Source organism: Nycticebus coucang, chromosome 9, assembly GCF_027406575.1.
Source record: "Nycticebus coucang isolate mNycCou1 chromosome 9, mNycCou1.pri, whole genome shotgun sequence".
NCBI classification, from domain to species: Eukaryota; Metazoa; Chordata; class Mammalia; order Primates; family Lorisidae; genus Nycticebus; species Nycticebus coucang.
The window spans coordinates 10,703,054-10,725,096 of record NC_069788.1 but is presented as its reverse complement, the minus strand read 5'-3'; the positions used below and the strand labels follow the sequence as shown (position 1 = coordinate 10,725,096).

Genomic DNA, 22,043 nt, shown 5'->3' with positions numbered 1-22,043 from the left:
GAGTTAAATTAGCAGCCTTCAGTTTAGAAACTTTACATGAAAAAAAGTCTGCATCACCCTAATACTCGTGAGTCAGTATGAGTCCTAGCTGATTCCCGACATGACTAAGGCCTTCCTTTTCTTCCCTTATCATGAGGGTATGAGAACATGAGACACCACAGAGTTCAGCCTCTGATACCCTTTTAATCCTGACTTTTAATACTTTGGCATAAAGATATATAGTAATTTCTCAAGTGTTCTAGGCATTAATGAAATTATTTGGTTTGGCCAAATAAGCTTTTGATTCCATCTATGCCTAAGAGAACATTAGGAGGGTTTTGTAGGTTTTGTATTGTGGCATCATATTCAGATTATGCCAACTCTGTTTTCTTCCTTGTTTTCCTTTTAGGCTCTTTCAAGACACTTATTCTTCCATCGGTAAGTATCCATTTAAAAAATTTGCAAATGAAAGACATTGCATCAGTGAACTAAATTCATATTTTATTGGTTTTATATCCATTTATGTTTCTTGTTAGCTTGGCTTGAGTTTAGCTCAGCCTTCAGATTATTAATAATATTACTAAGGGAGACTGGCTATCGATTCCCAGGGGGCGTCTTGTAAAATAGAGAACCTCCTTGAGGGGAACTGGCCTGGACTGGTAGCACAGAAGCCTGGGCTGGTTTGGCCCTGCTTCTGCCTCCCTGAGTCTTACGGTCTTGGATGTATAGTCCACACTCTTTTCCTCAGTTTCCTTGTCTTTGAAAAGGTCAGTGATGTGCTCAGCCATTCTGAACCTGAGGCAGAAGGAAAATTCAGTAATACTGACCCTGTCCTTAAAACGTCGACTTTTCTTGTGTGGACTATAGGTTTTTGCATTAATTATGATATTTTAGAATAGTGTACCAGTATAATTTTCTTGATGAATGAGGTTTTTGGTGCCCCCTTACATTTCACCTCTGAGACACGTGTCTCGCTCACCTCAACCTAACCCTGGCTCTGGAAAAGGGAGCGAAGAATTCCATCTCTGTCTCCCGGAGACACCCTGGAGTGAAATGAGACTTGAAGGTGGGGTAAAATCTGCTATAGAAAGGGAAAGGTGCCACTATTTTGTTGAGAGATTCATCAGAGAGATTCATCAGAGATTCAACATTATTAAATGTTGTTTGTGAATGAATCCTTCTTCCCATGGCACTGACTTGGCATTTTGTCCCTTCATTATTCTGCTTTGTTTTGGAGCGTTACTTCTTTAACGTGCCATGTAGCCAACCACAGCATCCAAGCAGAGCTGCAGCTTGTTACACTTCTCTGAGAACATGTGACTGTAAAGCACTTTCAGAAATCATATGCATTTGGGGGGATGCCTAGAAAATGTTATACTCCTCAAATCTTACTTTATAAAAATTACTTAATATGGTATGTCTATTGTGTTTCTTACATATTTATTATATTTGTACTTTACTTCCTAAGAAAGTTTTTCTGGGAAAAGGCTTAAAAAAAAAGTAGGGTTCAAAAAAGGCATAAGCAGGCAGAGTGGGGGAAAAAACCCACCATCATTGTGACAAGAAAACATTAGATTGCATTCCTATAACCTAAAAGGTTAGATGCTGGCCCCAGTGTTAACTTGAGAGGGTATTCGCTGGTTAAGATTAAAATAAAACCTATTTTAGATCATTGCCTGTAGCAAAAGGAGAGCGAGACTTAAGTTCAGGAATCAAATAACCGTCTGATTTGCTCAAAGGATTTTGCAGTTTCACAGATCAGAAGTGCAGAAAGGCTGAGAAAAGGCAGGTGAAGGGCGTAAGAACTTCTTCCAATAATGCTGGTGTTAAACTATATGATCTGAGTTATCTTTAGCTAGAAATTTGGCTATTATAATTATCTTAAGTCTTAACTATTTGAAATACGAACTCCAACATTTGATATTTATCTTGGTATTATGGCATGTCCATTGTATGTAGATACACTAACTATTTACTGACAATTTTACTGGAGATTCCATTTAGGAGTGTAACCCTTTTTAGTAAAGCACAGATGCTTTTCTGAACTTATCACTAAGTTTTAATGATGTAGTCATACAGTGTTTGGGCAGATTTGATAATGCTAGGCAAAGTAGGTTTTGCATTTTTATAAGTTTTAAATTAAAGTAGAACCAACTTTTAAAGTGCCCTTGTATTCTGATGGTTGTGAAGTATTTTAAATTATTTTTAAGATTTTCATGACTTTTTACTATAAAATATGAATATTTTAAGGATTCATTGAAACAAATGTCTTTAATATCTGATTTATTCATTGTTTTTACTTGGAGGCACTAATATTGCCTTCAACAAGAAGTGAATACAATCGTAATTGATGCTTCCTGTAAAAATTAGTTTTTGTACAAAATATGGCACCAAAATTTCTTTTATTCTCTTTGTGAACCAAGTCAACTTAAAATGAAGGAGTGGTTCTATTTAATTAAAAATGTTTTCAAGTTTAATTACTAATATATTTTTATTTTTTTCTTTAATTACTAATATATTTTTAATGGAAACTATGATCTAAAATTTCTCCATTTTATTTTGAAAATATATCTCCTTTAGTTTTAGAAACTGGCATTCATGAAGTATATGGGGATAAATACTGTCTTTTATTTTATGTTCCTTAAAGGAATGAATCTTTCAGAGAAGCTGAAATGGCCTTAAGCAGCTCAGATTAGAATATGTAATCCTTGTTTATTGCTCACAAGGATCTTTCTGAGCACGCCTTTCCTGTGAACCCCAGGCAGAGAGCTCTTATCTACTCAGAGAGTTCACATTTCTGTGTACTCCACAAAATAGACTTAGCATGATTGAGAGTCAGCATGCCTGGCTCAGAGGCTGACTGATATTTTGCTGATCAAAGCCCCTTGATATTGTTGACTCCTGGGCTCTTGTCCTGCTGCGGGACAGTTTCCAGCTGTGGGAGCTGCACTTCCCTCCAGCTCTGTGCCCTGAGGTCAAGGAGTGGGAGTCCACAGTCTGATTGCTGTAGGACAGCAAGTGAGCATCAGAGATGCAGGACCTTCTGCTAGCTTTTGGCATCCGCTCTGCTGCAGGTTATAACCGTTCCAGGTCTGGTGCAGAGAGAGAGAAAATGTCATAAAGGTTGCTTAAAATCCACAATCTCTTCTCCAGTCTCCTCATCATGTGTCCCCACTGTTGATGGTGGAACACCAAGGTCTGTCGTGAGCCCTCAGGCCTCCGGAGCACCACCCGCAGTCAAGGCAGGTGGGCCCGATGTCCCAGAGGTACCCAGGTCTGTGACTGCTGGGCACGTGTCGTCATCTCTCATTGTCCTTACTGGGATTAGCACTGAGTCTTTCAGGATCCCAAGTTACCTAATTTTGCTATGAGGGATTTCTAATGGGGGAAAGTGGAGAAGCAGATGAGTTAAGGTAACCCAAAGGAGCAGAAAGAGAACAGTGTCTCCCCTGCAGCCCTGTCAGCTGCCTGGAGGGGGAGGGAGTAGGGGGGGATGAAGTAAAATGCTTTGGGGCACATTTATGTTAATTCTAATCTCCGACCATGTGGCCTCCTTGTGGAAAACAGGCCTCTTGTTAGCTTCAGGTCCCTGCAACGTTAATTTGACGTCAGTCTTCAATCTACTATCTGTTCTGGGGCCTCTGTGCCTCTAAAAGTGATTAAACTATGTCCAGATCATAAAAAGAAATTCCACTAACTCTGATACTTTAAAACATGAAAGGTTTATAGATCCATGCCATTTATAAGCATATGTTATGTTGGTTCCTGGCATAAATATTTTCTGGCTTGTAGCATTAAGGAATCTGATTAAAAGAATCTGAGGACTGAAGTGTCACTTGAGAAAATAAAAGACAAGAATGCAGGCTCCAGGCTGCAGCTCCACCAGGCACAGTCTTTGGTTCATGCTGTAGCCCAATTACCAAGGACAACCTGGTGGGTTTGATTGATTTGCTAGAGTGGCTTACGGAACTCAGGGAAACATATTTATTAGTTTATTATAAAGGGTATTACAAAGGATACAGATGAAGAAATGCATAGGGTGAGGTCTGGGGGCAGGGACATGGAGCTTCCGTGCCCTCCTGCCTGTGCCACCCTCCAGGGACCTCTAGGGGTTCAGCTGGAAGCTCCCCGAACCCTGTATTTTGTGCCCGTTATAGAGTCTTCATTGGATTGTCCACGTTTGAAGCATGGATATCAGTGTCAAAATGTGACTGGACAAAAAAGTTTTGATCCAAAATCAAGGCCTGTGTGTGCCGATTCCTCTTGGTCTCTCCTGTGCCCTGGAGCAAGGACCCTATCTCAAAGGAGGGTTTTAAGACCCACAATCAGATTATAGTCCTGCCTTGGGCAGGTGGAAGGAGGGCAGGAGATTATCAGAGAGAGAGAGAAATTTTCTGTTTCCTGAGGCCTAAAGCAACCTGATACCATAACCAAAGACTTTAAGGAGACCTGTAGGAGTTATGAGCCAAGAAGGCAGGGTGAGGACATCTATCTATCTATCTATCTATTTATCTATCTATCTATCTATCTATCTATCTATCTATCTATCTATCTATCTATCTATCTATCTATCTATCTATCTATCTATCTCCCACAATATCACATAGGTCTGTTACTGCCAGAGGCAGCATTTCTGTTATCAATGGTAATTGTACAAGGAGTAGCCTCATCATTCTCACCAAGACTGTGATCCTCAGTGAGCAAGAGGCGGGAAGAGAATGCATCTCAGAAAAGAGCTTGAGTGAATAAAGTCAGAAAACAAATCTGTACTGGTGGTGCCCATAGCTCTACGGGTAAGCTCCTTGTCACATACACCAAGGCTGGCCAGTTTGAACCCGGCCCGGGCCAGCTGAAGCAAAAATGACAATTGCAACAACAAAAGAATTGCTGGGCGTTGTGGCAGGTGCCTATAGTCCCAGCTACCTGGGAGGGTGAGGCAAGAGTATCGCTTAAGCCTAGGAGTGTGAGGTTGCTGTGAGTTGTGACGCCACGGCACTCTACCCAGGACGACAGCTTGAGACTCTGTCTCAAAAAAGAAAAAAAAAAAAAGAAAAGAAAACCGATCTGTACAGATAGGTCTTTTGCCAGCTGACTGCCTCAGGTAGGGTGAGCCTAGAAAAGAGTGTTGAGGTCTGTTAGATACTCTGACCCACAGTAACTGTCAGTGCGGTCGGCTTTGCACTTGGAACAGGAAATGGCCGGGTGACTGGTCTTGAGAGACAGCTGTGAGGTGTTGCTTTCCCCATTCCAGGAGCCCTGTGATGTAATTGGAGCGTAAACAAACTACAGGATGTTAAAAGAGGGGAAACAAATTGTTTAACTTTGGTGCCCAGGAGGGGCAAAGTTTTCAACATTGAAAATACTATGTATTAACATTTTCATTCTAACTTGTAATCGAAACGTTTTTGAGGTAAAATAATGAGACCTTCCTATGTGACTTTTTTCCTCCCAGCTACCTCTGAACAGTCCAAGTGAGATTTATGAGCTACACATAACTGGACGTGCCCAGGATGAGATTTTATTCTCTAATAGGACACGCTTATCATTTGAGACCAAGAGAATGTCTGTCTTCATTCAAACAGACAAGGCCCTCTACAAGCCAAAGCAAGAAGTGAAATTTCGCATTGTTACACTCTTCTCAGATTTCAAGCCTTACAAAACCTCTTTGAACATTCTCATTAAGGTAAGTCCTAGACACAAATGAAACCAGGAATCCAAGCCATCTTACTAAAGCTCTCTTGGAAGTTCTGCTTGTGTTGTTGATGCTGGACTACCTTATAATTCACCTAAGATATGCTCCTCTATCTAGGAAAGGGAATGGTACAGCATTGAGTTAAGAGGGCAGGTGCTAAAGCTGGCCTGTTGGATTGCAGTCCTGGCTTCTTGATCGATGTATCCATTTGTCAAACATTTACTGAACTTCTGTGTTCCAGGCACTGAGATATGGCATTGAACAGAATAGATTAAGTCCCTGCTCATACTGAGTTTGTTTTTCAGCAGATGTGAGGAGACAGACAATAAACACACACACACACACACACACACACACACGTATATAATTTATATATATGTAAAGGGACCAGTGTGTATGTATTTGTATATGTGCAAGAGAGAGTCTGCTTTTGCTGTTTTCTGTAGGGTTGTCAGGGAAGATGTCTTTATGCAGAGATTTAATGGAAATACAAGAATGAGCCCCCTGGGGTAGGAGCTTGTTTGGTGCCTTGCAGGAGCAACAAGCTGGCCATGTGCTGGAGCCCAGGGCTTGAAGGGACCAGTGTTAGGAGCTGAGATCAGATACAAGCAGGTGGGCTGGGTTCATATAGGGTCGTGTTGGGCATCATATGGACTTTGGATTTTACACGAAGTGAAAGGAGAATTTACTGTAGAATTCTGGGGAGAGGTGTGATGTGATCTGACTTATCTTAAAGAGATCAGTCTCAGCTCTAAGAAGAATGGATACTAGCTGTGAGATCTTGGAAAAATTTATTAACCTTCTTGAGTCCTGGTTTTCTTATGTGTAAAATGTGTAATAATAATAGGAATATCTCACAGAGTTTTTGTGGGGATTAAGTGAGATGATTCACGTAAACCATTTATAACTGTGACTGGCACATAGTACAGTTTCACTAAAATTAACTATTATTATTATTATTCTTATACGAACCCCTTTTGACAGGTAGTTGTTTGGCCTCTGCTATTTGAAGATCCACTACTTTCCTGTGGGAATTAAGGGGAAGACAGTTAGATCCAGCCGGGCCTAGTTTCCTATGTTTAGGATGAGGTGAAAACTAGTTTTTGATCATTACATAGAAATAAGGTGACTTACTCATTCTAGTTTGCTTTGGATACTCCAAAATTTTTTTTTATTATTTTCATTTTATTTATTATTATGATTATTTTTAATTTATTTTTTTATTGTTAAATCGTAGCTGTGTACATTAGTGCAGTCAAGGGGTACAATGTGCTGGTTTCATATACAATCTGAAATATTCTCATCAATCTGTTCGATGTAGCCTTCATGGCATTTTCTTAGTTATTGTATGTAGACATTTGTATTCTGCATTTAGTAGGTTTCGCCTGTACCCATTCTAAGATGCACTGTAGGTGTGGCCCCACCCATTACCCTCCCTCCACCCTGACCTCCCCTCTCCCTTCCCCTCTCTTGGCCCTTTCCCCGTATTCTTGTGCTATATTGGGTTATAGCCTTCATATGAAAGCTATAAATTAGCTTCATAGTAGGGCTGAGTACATTGGATACTTTTTCTTCCATTCTTGAGATACTTTGCTAAGAAGAATATGTTCCAGCTCCATCCATGTAAGCATGAAAGAGGTAAAGTCTCCATCTTTCTTTAAGGCTGCATAATATTCCATGGTGTACATGTACCACAATTTTCTAGTCCATTCATGGGTCAATGGGCACTTGGGCATCTTCCATGACTTAGCAATTATGAATTGGGCTTCAATAAACATTCTGGTACAGATGTCTTTGTTATATTGTGATTTTTGGTCTTCTGGAGATATACCTAGTAAAGGAATTATAGGATCGAATGGGAGGACTGTTTTTAGATCTCCAAGTATACTCCAAACATCCTTCCAGAAGGAACGTATTAGTGGGCATTCCCACCAGCAGTGTAGAAGTGTGCCCTTTTCTCCGCATCCACGCTGCATCCATCCTCTGGTTTTGGGATTTTGTTATGTGGGCTACTCTTACTGGGGTTAGGTGATAACTCAAAGTAGTTTTGATTTGCATTTCTCTGATGATAAAGGATGATGAGGTTTTCTTCATGTGTCTGTAGATTGTGCATATGTCTTTAGAGAAGTTTCTCTTCAAGTCCTTTGCCCACCCTGAGATGGGATCACTTGTTCTTTCTTGCTAATATGTTTGAGTTCTCTGTGGATTCTGGTTATTAGACCTTTATCGGAGGTATAACCTGCAAATATTTTCTCCCATTCTGAGGGCTGTCTGCTTGCTTTACTTACTATGTTCTTGGCTGTGCAGAAGCTTTTTCGTTTGATCAGGTCCCAGCAATGTATTTTTGATACTGCTTCAATTGCCTGGGGAGTCCTCCTCATAAAATATTCACCCAGGCCGATTCCTTCAAGAGTTTTCCCTGCACTTTCTTCAAGTATTTTTAAAGTTTCGTGTCTTAAGTTGAAATCTTTTATCCAGTGAGAGTCTATCTTAGTTAACGATGAAAGGTGTGGGTATAGTTTCAGTCTTTTATAGATCGCCAGCCAGTTCACCCAGCACCATTTGCTAAATAGGGAATCTTTTCCCCACTGAACATTTTTAATTGGCTTGTCAAAGATCAAGTAATGGTAAGTAGCTGGATTCATCTGTTGGTTCTCTATTCTGTTCCAGACATTTACTTCTCTGTTTTTGTGCCAATACCATGCTGTTTTGATCACTATCAATTTATAGTACAGTCTCAGGTCTGGTAGTGTGATTCCTCCTGCATTGTTTTTATTTCTGAGTAATATTTTGGCTATTTGAGGTTTTTTCTGATTCCATATAAAACAAAGTATTATTTCTTCAAGATCTTTAAAATATGACAATGGAGCTTTGATAGGAATTGCATTCAAATTATATATTGCTTTGGGTAGTATAGACATTTTAATTATGTTGATTCTTCCCAGCCATGAGCATGGTATGTTTTTCCATTTGTTAACATCTTCAGCTATTTCTTTTCTTAAAGTTGCATAGTTCTCTTTATAGAGATCTTTTGCGTCCTTTGTTAGATAAGCTCCCAAATATTTCATCTTCTTTGGCACTACTGAGAATGGAATAGAGTCCTTGATTGTTTTTTCGGCTTGGTTATTGTTGGTATATATAAAGGCTAAAGATTTAATGGGTGTTGATTTTGTAGCCTGAGACATTGCTGTATTCCTTGATTACTTCTAAAAGTTTTGTAGTAGAATCCCTAGTCTTTTCCAGATATACGATCATATCATCTGCGAAGAGTGAAAGTTTGATCTCTTCTGACCCTATGTGGATACCCTTGATCGCCTTTTCTTCCCTAATTGCAATGGCTAAAACTTCCATTACAATGTTAAAGAGCAATGGAGAAAATGGGCAACCTTGCCTGGTTCCTGATCTGAGTGGAAATGATTTTGATTTAACTCCATTAAATAGGATATTGGCTGTGGGTTTGCTGTAGATGGCCTCTATTAGTTTAAGAAATGTCCCTTCTATACCAATTTTCTTAAGTGTTCTGATCATGAAGGGATGCTGGATATTATCGAAAGTTTTTATCTGCAACAATTGAGAGAATCATATGGTCTTTATTTTTTAGTTTGTTTATGTGCTGAATTACATTTATAGATTTATGTATATTGAACCAGCCTTGAGAGCCTGTGATAAATCCCACTTGGTCATGGTGTATAATTTTTTTGATGTGTTGTTGGATTTTGTTTGTTAGGATATTATTGAATTTTTTGCATCAATATTCATTAGTGATATTGGTCTATAATTTTCTTTTCTCATTGGGTCTTTCCCTGGTTTAGGGATCAAGGTGAGGTTTGCTTCGTAGAATGTGTTGGGTAATATTCCTTATTTTTCTATATTTTGGAAGAGGTTTAGTAGTATAGGTACTAGTTCTTCTTTAAAGGTTTGGTAGAATTCTGACGTAAAGCCATCTGGTCCTGGGCTTTTATTTGTAGGGAGGTTTTGTATAGTTGATCCTATTTCAGAACTTGATATAGGCCTGTTCAACATTTCCACTTCATTCTGGCTAAGTCTTGGTATGTGGCGTACTTCCAGGTATTGGTCGATTTCTTTCAGATTTTCATATTTCTGAGAATAATGTTTCTTGTAATATTCGTTAAGGATTTTTTGAATTTCTGAGGGGTCTGTTGTTATTTCATTGTTACCATTTCTGATTGATGAAATTAGAGATTTTACTCTTTTTTTCCTGGTTAGGTTGGCCAGGAAAAGGTTTATCTATTTTATTGACCTTTTCAAAAAACCAGCTTTTGGATTTATTGATCTGTTGTATAATTCTTTTGTTTTCAATTTCATTTAATTCTGCTCTGATTTTGGTTCTTTCTTTTCTTCTGCTGGGTTTGGGGTTGGAATGTTCTTCCTTCTCCAGTTGCTTGAGATGTCCCATTAAGTTATTAACTTCCTCTCTTTCCGTTTCCTTGAGGAAGGATTGCAGTGCTGTAAATTTACCTCTTAGGACTGCCTTTGTAGTATCCCAGAGGTTCTGATAATTCATGTCTTCATTGTTGTTTTGTTCCAAAAATTTGATGATTTCCTTCTTAATCTCATCTATAACCCATCTATCCTTCAGCATAAGGTTATTTAGCTTCCATGTTCTTGTATGGCTATGTAGATTTCTATTGTTATTGAGTTCAACTTTTATTCTATGATGGTCTGAGAAGATGCAAGGAATAATTTCTATCTTTTAAAATTTGCTGAGGTTAGATTTGTGGCCTAGGATGTGGTCGATTTTGGAGTATGTTCCGTGGGCTGATGAGAAGAATGTGTATTCAGTTTTTTTCGGATAAAATGTTCTGTAGATGTCTGTTAAGTCCAGATGTTGAATGGTTGAGTTTAAATCTAAAATTTCTTTGGTTAGTTTCTTTTTGGAGGATCTATCCAGGACTGGTAAAGGGGTGTTAAAGTCTCCAACTACTATGAAAGTGGAGGAAATCGAGTTGCTCATGTCTGTTAGAGTTTCTCTTATAAACTGAGGTGCCTTGTGGTTGGGTGCATAAATATTAATAATTGAGATCTCATCATATTGAGTATTACCTTTAACAAATATGAAGTGTCCATCCTTATCCTTCCTTATTTTGGTTGGTTTAAAGCCTATTGCATCTGCGAATAGGATTGCAATGCCTGCTTTTTTCTGCTTTCCATTTGCCCAGAGTATAGATGACCATCCCTTCACCCTGAGTCTCTATCTGTCTTTTAATGTAAGATGAGATTCTTGTATGCAGCAGTTATCTCGCTTGAGTTTTTGTATCCAGTCAGCCAACCTATGCCTCTTTAGAGGACAATTTAAACCATTCACATTAATTGAGAATATTAATAAGCCTTTTGAGAGTCTGGTGGACATTTTTAATCCTTTTGCAACTGTGGAAGTTGGAATTTGATCAAAATTTTCTGGGTGGATTTACTTTTGTGGTGGAGGATTACTCTGGTCTTTATGGAGGATAGGTCTGATAATATCCTGGAGAGCTGGTTTAGTTGTGGCAAATTTCTTCAACATGTGAATGTCATTAAAGTATTTAATTTCTCCATCATAAATGAAACTCAGTTTAGCTGGGTACAAGATCCTGGGTTGAAAGTTATTTTGTTTTAGGAGATTAAAAGTCAATGACCATCCTCTTCTAGATTGAAAGTTTTCAGCAGAGAGATCTGCAGTTATTCTAATATTCTTCCCCTTGTAGGTGATGGTTTTCTTTCGTCTGGCTGCTTTCAGAATTTTCTCCTTCATATTAACTTTAGTGAAATTGATTATGATGTGTGTGGGGGATGTCTTATTTGGGTTGAGTCGTGCTGGAGTTCTGAAACTGTCAGCTATCTGAAATTCAGAATCTCTTGACATGTCTGGAAGTTCTCTTTCATAATCTCATGGAGAAGAGACTCTGTGCCTTGTGAAGCCACTTCATCACTTTCGGGGATCCCTATAAGACGAATATTGATTTTCTTCAAATTATCCCAGAGCTCTCTGAGAGAGTGATCTGTTTTTGCCCTCCATTTCTCTTTCTCTTTGAGAGTTTGGGAGTGTTTGAAAGCTTTGTCTTCAATGTCAGAAATCCTTTCTTCTGCTTGCTCCATTCTGTTACTGAGGGGTTCTACTGTGTTTCTGAGATCTTTGAGGGCTGCAACTTCTTGTCTCAATGTGTCAAAATCTTTGGTCATTTGGTCTTGGAATTCGTTGAATTCTTGACTGCTTGGAATTCTAATTCGATCTTATTTGCTATCCAGATTTTGGATTTGATATCTGACATCTCAGCTATTTGTGCATGGGATCTTGTGCTGTGTCTGCCCCATTGTTCCTTGGGGAGTTGATCTACTCTGATTATTCATATTCACACAGTTTTTCCTTTGATTTCATCTCATGATTGTTTTTCACCATTGCTTCTGGCCGTCGTCAGAGTTGGGGTGGTGTCTCTCCGAGATTAGACCCTGGGGGAATCACTCTATTGTTGTTGGATCTTTGTAGGAAATGACTCTGTGTAGCTCTTCTGGGGCTGCCCCAGCCAGGGAGTTCTGGTTTTGGGAGCAGCTCCGGAGTGTGACACCCCCAGATCCAGCAACAGGGCGGGGGGTGGTGCACACGGTTCTGGGAGTGCCTGGCACCCAGTGACTTTGGCACAGAGGGCCCAAGGCACCAGCAGTCTCTGGCCAGGAGAAGGGCTCTGTGCAGAAGCAGGGAGGGCTCCGGAGTGCATGTGGCTACCAGAGCCCCTGGCCAGAGAAGCGGGCTAGTGTGGAGGTAGGGAGGGTACAGGAGGGAGGATGCGGGGTTGTGTGGCTCCCGGAGTTCCTGGTCAGGGCATGGGGAGGCCCGCTGGGCGGGGTAGTGGGTCCCGGTGCAGCTTTTCCCCTGTTCCGGGTGGGTGCCGATTGCTGGTTTCGGCACATCTCTTCCAAGGGTCCTGGCGCAGCTCTTACCGGGGTCCAGGAGGTTGCTGATCACGGGTCCTGGTGCAGCTGTTCCGGAGGTCTGGGAGAGGTCCTGGTGCAGCTGTTCTGGAGGTCTGGGAGGGTCCTGGCGCAGCTCTTCCAGACGTCCGGGAGGCTGGATACTCCAAATTTTAAAACTGAGGGTCCCTGGTCCTGGGAACCCTCTCAGTCCTAGGACATTGGTGACCCCAAGTATTCTAATGAATAACATAGTGTGCGAGGCAGATTCAGGCCTTTTAGTTCAGTATTTTCCTATTCTTCTTAGTTTCTTTGTTGTTATAAATTAAAACAGCAACAAACACCAACCAAAGAAACATGTTTACATATCATTTCAAGCTAAGATATATTTGTAGCAAATACCACATTGGTTGGCACATACTCAATGCATATTTCCTTATTTTTTTCAATGTGTATTTCCTGGATTGAACTAGTATTACTCCGTAGTTCTCAGTGCTGTGAATTTCTGCCTTTGCCATACACTGGAATGTCTATAAAGCAGACTGGCATGGCGAATGGCATTTCTAAGTTCATGTGCCGCTCTGAGCAGGGCTGAACTGACTCCATTTATACCACCCTTCATCATTTATTCACATATATGGAGAACTTAATATCTGCCACAAACTGTGTGTGAAATAGATGATTAGAAGTAAACGTCTGCCTCGGCTGCCCCTCTCTGTTTACATTCAATCCTTCCTTCTACTTCAAACAAATAAATGTCAGCACTGGATAAATCGCCTGTTTTAGGCATTAACTCAGAACTAACACTGTTGATAGGGGACAAGTAGTCTGTGCATTTTTATAGTTCTGCCTGTCTGCTCTTCTTTAGTATCTGCCTTTGACTATGATTTGTAGATTCTTTGGGCTTTATCTGTCTAATTCTGGGCTTAGGATGTGACATCTGGCTTTCCTAAAAGGGCTCAGAGAGACCTTCCTCTTTTTTATTTTTTATTTTTGAGACAGAGTCACACTCTGTTTCCCATGCCAGAGTGCTGTGGTATCAGTGTGGCTCACAGCAACCTCAAATTCCTGGGCTCAAGGAATCCTCTGCCTCAGCCTCAGTAGCTGGGACTAGAGGTTGCAGGCCACTATGCCCAACTAATTTTTCTATTTTTGGGGTAGAGACGCGGTCTCCCTGTTGCTCAGGCTGGTCTGACATTCCTGAGCTCAAGGGGTCCTCCATGGCCTCCCAGAGTGCTAGGATTATAGGTGTGAGCCCTGGTGCCCAGCTGAGGGCTGAGACCTTCCTCTTGGTTGCTCTGGTACTGAGGGACTCTTAGCCAGGGGCAGGGAGTTTAGACTGAAATCCCACCTGGACCCCAGAGTTTGGGACTAGTGAATGAGGCGGAGCCTTGCTGTTCTCTCTGTGTGGGGGTGATGACGCCCCTCTGTGAACTCCAGGCCCCTACGTGCCCCTCCTTCTAAAGGCAGAGGCCAGGTGGGAGCACTGATGTGAATGTCTACACCGTTATACTCCTCCAGCCCAACCCGGGCATTTGGGCTAGTGTCCACTCAACTGTGATATTTTCTACACTTTTCAGAGTGGAGTAGTTGGTTTCTTGGCAAAACATCCCAGAAAAAAAAAAGTGGGACTTAGTGAACCGGGAGCCCCTGACGGGGACTAAGCTGTGGTGCAGCTCCACCTGCAGGCTGCTGCGGAGAAGTGCACGGGAGAGCGGACTGGGGGCCCTTCTTACCCAGCCAAGATGGGTTGTAGCCAGTAACCGAGATACTGTCTGCCACAGTATCCAACTTATAAATAATGTCTGACTTATAAGTAAATAAATATACATATATATTTATTTTTGGGGGGAGGGAGGAATCATTGGGTATTATTAATTTTGCTTGTCCCAATAACTGACCTCAGGAAGGAAAGGGGCTTCAGATGTCCTTTCAGCAGTGGAGAAAATGTGCTACTGCTGTCCTAGTTCTGCCTTCTCTAGCCAGTCGGGTCTGGCATTGTGGAAGTGAGTGCCTCTGACCCTGTGATGGTGGCTGGCGTGGCTGGCTTCCACAGTGACCTCTCCTTTAAGAAGCTGTTGCTCCTGGCACAAGTGAACGGCCTTGTATGGGAACAAGCATTTCTGACTTGGGAGTAAACCCCGTGACTGCCCTGACACTCTGGCCACAGCAGTGGTGGCCACAGAATAGAGCCCTGGCCAGGCGAGGGGGCTGCATTCAGGTCACCCAACATCTCTAATTCTGCGTGCTGGACAGACATGTCCCTCACGCCTAATCCTGGACTCCAGAAATGGTCCTTGTGAACATATTCCCCAGCCAGGGAACTTGCTAGTGAGACGGTCTGGCACAGGTAGCATGTACCGTGTGGTGCTGGGGCATCTGACGGAGCCCCAGAGGCCGTGGGAAGGGACCCAAGAGGCCAACATTCCAGGTCTCCGGTGCACAGTGTGTCTGGCTGTGGTGAGGGGCTGTTCACACTGTACATGTGAACGTCCCCATGGGAGATGACTGTGTGCTAATGCTGCCTCTGCTGTGAAGTGGCCATGCCAGGTCCCTTCACATCCTGATGTGCTCTGTAGACCCTCAGAGTTTCTGCGTTCTCTATGTTTCCTGGTTGGTGACAGTGAGACCTAGGACCAAGACAGGCCTGGGAAACCAGAGGGACTGTCTCATTTACTCCCAACCCTCCAGGTCACCCAGGAGCAAAATCATCAATGAGGTCAATTGGGACATCTGTGACACTGTCTGGGAGAGATGCGTACCCTCACCACAGTAATTCATCAGTAGAATAGGGAAATTCCTTTTTCCTGGACTTTAGGTAACATCAAAAATTATTATTATTATTTTTAAAACCTTTCTCAGTCTGGCAGAAGAAAAATGATATTTCATTGTTTTCATGTGCATTCCATTTGTGTTTCCTCCTTTGATCCTGAGCCTTTACTCTCCGTAGCCCTTCCTCCCATGCATCAAGTTATGGCAGGTGCAGTGGAAACAGCTGCTGGTCAGTGCCCGTTCTAAGGCTTTGCCAAGGGTACAGTGACCTGCTTGTTCTTGACTCGCTTTGGTCTCTGTTTTTAACAATTGTTTCCGACTTGTTAAACTGCTTCCTAGTCCATTCTCAGCACTTTGTTTACCTCTAACTTTCATCCCCCCACTTTGGGAGAGAGATTTCTGCTGGCCACCTAATGCTGGGCCAAACCTCCACTTCTAGTCAAAGCTTAGAGAATGAGAACCAGGGAAAACTTCTGATTTTGCTCTAAGTTCAGTCTAGTTGGGAATAAAAATATATACTTTTGGAAAATAAAACATGTGAAATGAACATGTATTACTACTGTTAGCAGTAGTAGGTACTCAAGAGGGATAAACACACCCTATGTGCAAGGGTCCTCCAGGAATCGGTCACCTCTGCCTGCTGGAGGTAAGATAGAAGGCAGGGGGCTAGACAGGAAAGGGAGGGAATTGTGGAGCTATTACAGAGGCCTAGATGCAGGGGTTTGGGCTGAACTGAGAATGAATCTGTGTCTTTGGAGGAAGGCGAGCCTAGCAGTGTAGATGGTAGGGTCAGATTATTAAGGGCCTTGTAAAGTAGGCAAAGGAGGGCAGATGTTCTGTAGGCAAACAAAAGCCACCGTACCTAGGGGTGATGGTCCCAGGCAGTATTTACTCATTGCTCATTACATGCCGGGAACTGCGGCAAGCATTTTGGCCACGGTGAGTCCTCAGATTAGTGTTTCTGATGTAGGATGCTGATGCCAGGGAGGGGGCAAGACTGGAGGGGAGAGATTCGTTGTGTTAGATAGAAAGTAGGATGTGGTGGTGCCTGGATGTGTGGGTAGGAAGAAGGTGGCAAATGAGAGATGTTAATGAGGCAGAGTTGACAGACTGGGAATGTGAGAGAGGAGTCTGGGAGGGCTGCTGGAATGGCTTGGATGAATGTTGCAGGAAGGGATGGTTGTTTGGGAGATTATAGAAGACTGACGTGTTTTTCATATATTTCCTTGGGTAGATATCTCTCTGATATACTTTGGTTGAGTTGAAAGACAGACATGGGTTTGAATCCAGAATCCCATCACATCTTGGTGCTGAAATACTGGGTCATGCCAGTCACTTACAGTTGAATGCTTACTTCCCTCCCGAGGCATTAGTCTTCTCTCTACCATAAAGTGAAGATACTCCGACTCTGAAAAAGGAGTATAATTACCCATAGGACAGGGTATGGACACATAGTAAGCCTTCCATAAATGGGCCTGGTAGGGCTACCGGGGAGCTTTTTCTAGCACCGGCACCACCACTGCCACCACGGGTTTGGTGATGTGTGCCGTGTAGTGTTTTATGAAGAAGAAAATATGGTGCCCAGATTTAAGAGGTGGAGCAGAATGAATATGACCTCTGGAGAAGTACAAAGAAAGGAGAAATTTTGATTTGTCTTCTCTGGTAATATAGGGCTAACATTTTCTAAAACCTGTCTTTGTGCCATATATTGGGGAAGGTTCTGGATGTGTCCAAGAGTACTGCAAGGCATCATTCCTAGCTGGACAGGATACACATGTGTGTGGACAGCCTTTATAGTCACATCTGTGCTTTTTATTCTAGGACCCCAAGTCAAATTTGATCCAACAGTGGTTGGCACAACAAAGTGAGCTTGGAGTTATTTCCAAAACTTTTCAATTATCTTCCCATCCAATACTTGGTGACTGGTCCATTCAAGTTCAAGTGAATGTGAGTATAAATATTTTTTGGGGGGAATGTTAAAATGATTTGAATAGGTCAGATGGGAAAATATCTCCAAAGTCATGTATTCAATGAATAGAAAGAAAATAATACATGCACATCTAGATAATTTAAGTGGTGTATTTTGAATTTGCTATGTTTGTCAATGGCTTAGCCTTCGTTATAATATGTTAGAGTTGTAATCATTGTTGTCTTTTTCTATGATATATGTGAAGAATAAAACATTTTGGCATTTGAGTATAAAACTGATTAAATAAGTGTTTACTTATTTATTGCATGTATTGAGCATTTTAGAACTAGGTAATGAACATTTAAAGGATAAGCTGTTATTTGGTAAATTTGGCAAAGTTTTGCAAGTCACTTCTTAAGAGCGAGTGGACTAAATGACTTAATCTTTGTTTAAGGAGCAGCCATGTGGCCTCTGCTCCTCCATTCTCTTCTCCCCAGCTCCTCCACCCCTTCCTGTGTTTGCTGCTGACGTGTGTAGCTCTGAGATCCGCCAGGGCAGGGACGTGAAAATGCTCCAGGTTTTCTCCCGTGCATCCTTGCATGTTACTTGAAAATGTATTGACTATTTTCCTATGGAATTAGAAATACATAGAAATTAGTGGGTAAGAGTTTTAAAAAATAGTTTTATTAGAACAGGGCTTTTCACTATTGACATTTTGGATAAAAATCCTTTTTTGTGGGCTCTGTCCTGGGCATTGTAGGACATGTAGTGGTAGCTTTGCAACTTGCCAAAGGGCTTAGAGCTGGAAAACAAAAGAAGTCAGATTTGAACTCAGGTCTCTGATGGCCGTGACCCCATGACTCCACCATCATGGTCAAAACACCTAGAGGCTGGGGCCTGGTTAGAAGATAGAAGACAGAGTAAAACCTTTGATCAGTTTCTTTCTTTCTTTCTTTCTTTTTTTTTTTGAGACAGAGTCTCACTATGTCCCCCTCGGTGGAGTACTGTGGCCTCACAGCTTACAGCAACCTCAAACTCTTGGGCTTAAGCGATTCTCTTGCCTCAGCCTCCCAAGTAGCTGGGACTATAGGTGCCCGCCACAACGCCCAGCTATTTTTTTGTTGCAGTTGTCATTTTTGTTTAGCTGGCCGGCCGGGTTCAAACCCACCAGCCCTGGTGCATGTGGCCAGCGCCCTAACCACTGAGCTATGGGCGTCGAGCCGCCTTGATCAGTTTCAAAGCAGTATCTATTAGATTAATTTAAGAGAAAAAGTGATAAATAATTAGGTTCGATGTAAAATTGCCAGTTTTGTAGGTCAAAAGTGACAAATATGAGCAATTTATATGGTTCTATCTAATATATAACCTTCCTTCCTCTTACCTTGTGCTACTGGTAAGAGACGCCTCAGCAGACAGATGGAAATATATGGCTATTTCACATCTTAGAATTGTGATTCCTGCTGGGCAGAGTGGCTCACGCCTGTAACCCCAGCACTTGTGAGGCTGAGGTGGGAGAATCACTTGAGGCCAGGAGTTTGAAGCCAACCTGGGCAGCATAGAAAGACCCTATCTCTACAAAAAACAAAGAAAAATTAGCTGGGCGTGGTGGCATGCACCAGTAGTCCTAGCTACTCGTGAGGTTGAGGGAGGAGAACTACTTGAGCCTGGGAATTTGAGGTTCCAGTGACATAGGCTCTGACCACTGCACTCATGTATGGCCTCCCAAAGTGTCAGGATTATAGGCATGAACCACTGCACCCAGCCATGACGTGATTTAAAAGAATATTGGAGGCAGTGTTATTTATTTATTTATTTTTTTAATAGTGTTTTTTTTTTTTTTAATTTATTTATTTTGCAGTTTTGGGCCAGGGCTGGGTTTGAACCCACCACCTCCGGCATATGGGGCCAGCGCCCTACCCCTTTGAGCCACAGGCGCTGCCCTGGAGGCAGTGTTATAAAAGAGGTCCATACAGGGTGTCTGTAGTTGTCTATTCTAAATTGCACACAGGCTGTATCAACACCCTGTATTTTTAGAGAATAATGTAGCCATTAAGATCATGTTGTAGGATTTGCAGCTGAAGTCTTTAGATTACTAATATTCTTCTTATTTGTAACAATGTAATAATAACTATAGTAAGAGTCTACGTGTTAGAAGAATGTGAGTTTAGGAAAAGACATGGGGGCAATGTTTCATGTGGGTGAGGTAGTGGTCTCTCACAATGTAAACTGTGGGCCATCACTAGCTATTCTCTGAAATGTGATGTAATTATAATAATTTTAGGATGGTTATGGATCTGCTACTGGCCATGCACAGCATAAAGTTTTATGCATGTTCTCATATTTATTCTGCATACCGTGTAATTCTGCATGGTAGACGTGACTAAGCCTATTTTATGAGGAGAAGTCAGAACCCCATGACATTGAGTAACTCCCCAAACACACACACAGCCCTCCCACTCTATCTTTCATTTACTAGATCAAATGGCAGCTTTCTAGTCACTTCATTGCTTCAAGATTCTACAATTATCTGTAGCAGAGCAATAAACTTACTAATGTTTATAAGTCTACAAATATATAATGAGCATGTTCTATAGACCCAGAATTTTCCCCAAACTGAGGGATTAAACATTCTTTAAGTTTTCTTTTTTTTTAGTTAAAAAATTTTTTTTGGATCAAATCCTAAAAGCAGAACTAGTCCCCCTCAGTCAGCACCTGTTTCTGAGTATCTTTGTGAAGATGAAGAGTACAGTTGGCTCATGCAGAGGTGGCAGTACAGAGGGAGAGAGTGAAATGAGTTAAGCGTAGAGACATGTAAAGGAGTATGGACGCCTCGAGCAATGTGTGATGAATCCTTGGGAAGTGGACATTTGAGCTTGTAGAGAAGGTGGAGGGAAGCATATTATAAGTTCTAAGCAGTTAGATATTATTTTCAGTTCCCACTTTCATTCTGCAGGAGTCAGATTTTTGTCCACCTGCCCATCTATCCATCCATCCATTTATCCACCCATCACCCATCCATCCATCCATCTGTTCATTATCCATCCATTCATCATTCTTCTGTTCATCCATCATCCATCCATCATCTATCCATTCATCCATCACCCATCCATCTATCCATCATTCATCCATCCATCCATCTGTCATCCATCCATCATCCATCCATCCATTCATCCATCATCTGTCCATCCATCTGTCATCCATCCATCATCCATCCATCCATCCATCATCTATCCATCTATCATCTATCTATCCATCATCCATCCATCATTCATCCATCATACCTCCATCATCTATCTATTCATCCATCACCCATCCATCCATCATCTATCCATCCATCTATCATCTATCAATTCATCCATCATCCATCCATCCATCCATCCATCATCTATCCATCCATCACCCATCCATCTATCATCCATCCATCCATCTATTCATTCATCCATCATCCATCCATCCATCCATCCATTTATCCATCATCCATCCATCTATCCATCCATCATCATCCATCCATCCATCATCTATCCATCTATCATCTATCAATTCATCCATCATCCATCCATCATCTATCCATCCATCTATCACCCATCCATCTATCCATTCATCCATCCATCCATTTATCCATCATCCATCCATCATCCATCCATCATCTATCCATCCATCTATCATCCATCCATCCATCCATCCATCATCCATCCATCATCTATCCATCCATCTATCACCCATCCATCCACCCACCCAGTACATGTTGAGGACTTACATTGCTGTGATTAATACAAGGATGCTCAACATGTGACCTGTACTTTCAAAGGTCTTTGTTGTGGTGACATGAATAAAATGATAAAGGTTAAATGGCAGAATGGTAACAAACGTACCAGTCAGTGCAGCAGCAGAGGAATTGTAAGGTACTGAGGCCACCTGGGTGATAAAGAGGGTCTTTTGTAAGGATGAGCACCCATGATTTAGGGGCCAAATACTCCCTCTGTTTTTTGTGGTCTGGTCCTTTCTTCTCTCACTGTGCCAACCTCTGTGGTGTTCTCCAGTCAAAATATGAGTGGGCTTGGCCAAATATCCATCATGCTCAGCGCCTTACAAGCAAGCCTCTTTGCAGGTGGCTTGTGGCCTACACATGGGCTGCCCTTGGGCCAGGGTTTTCATTGTTGGTCCATTCAAAAGCCACTGCTGCACAGGACAGTTTTGGTGGGGTGACAGGTGCCAAGAGATTGATTTGGTCAATGAATAGTGAAGAGAATAAGTACCAGAAGAGAAAGGGGGACAGAAGAGTGGAGAAAGACTTGTGGAAGATGTGAGATTGTACTTTAAAAAGATTTATAGAATTCCTTCTGTTGTGGTTTGTAGACTTGGCCTGTCATATTGCTTTGACAGAAAATAAGGTGATTCCCATAAGGAAGTTTAACTGCTTAAAAAGTTAAAAACATTCACAGCATCTGGCTCTTGCCTATCTCTTTAGCCTTGTTAAGTGCCACCCTTGCCCTGGAACTCTATACTTTAGACATATTCTATCCTTTAAGTTTCTCAGCCTCACCATCTGTCTCATCTCAGAGCCTTTTCTTGGCAGCCTGGAGTGCTGTTTTTTACTTTGGTGTTCTAGATACATGCTTTTGATCTGCCAGCATTTTCTAAAATGGCCTGGCCCCTCCAGACATTTCCACAGCACTGTGTGCTTCCGTTGGTTCATTCATGTCACTTTAAATTGGTGGCCTCGGTAAAGGTAGTGCCCTTTTGGTCTTGTTCACCACTCTCTTCCTGGGACCTAGTGTAGTCCTT

General features: G+C 41.8%; 1 protein-coding gene across 2 annotated transcripts in view; it reads left to right on the top strand.

Moving 5' to 3' along the window:
• The window catches only part of CD109 (CD109 molecule), a 130,423-nt gene that overhangs the window by 26,056 nt on the left and 82,324 nt on the right, over positions 1–22,043 (top strand). For both annotated transcript variants that reach the window (XM_053603063.1, XM_053603064.1), the window contains 3 exons: positions 389–417; positions 5,432–5,662; positions 17,171–17,296. In XM_053603063.1, coding sequence (XP_053459038.1) covers positions 389–417; positions 5,432–5,662; positions 17,171–17,296 — 386 coding nt within the window. The remainder of the gene's footprint in view (positions 1–388; positions 418–5,431; positions 5,663–17,170; positions 17,297–22,043) is intronic.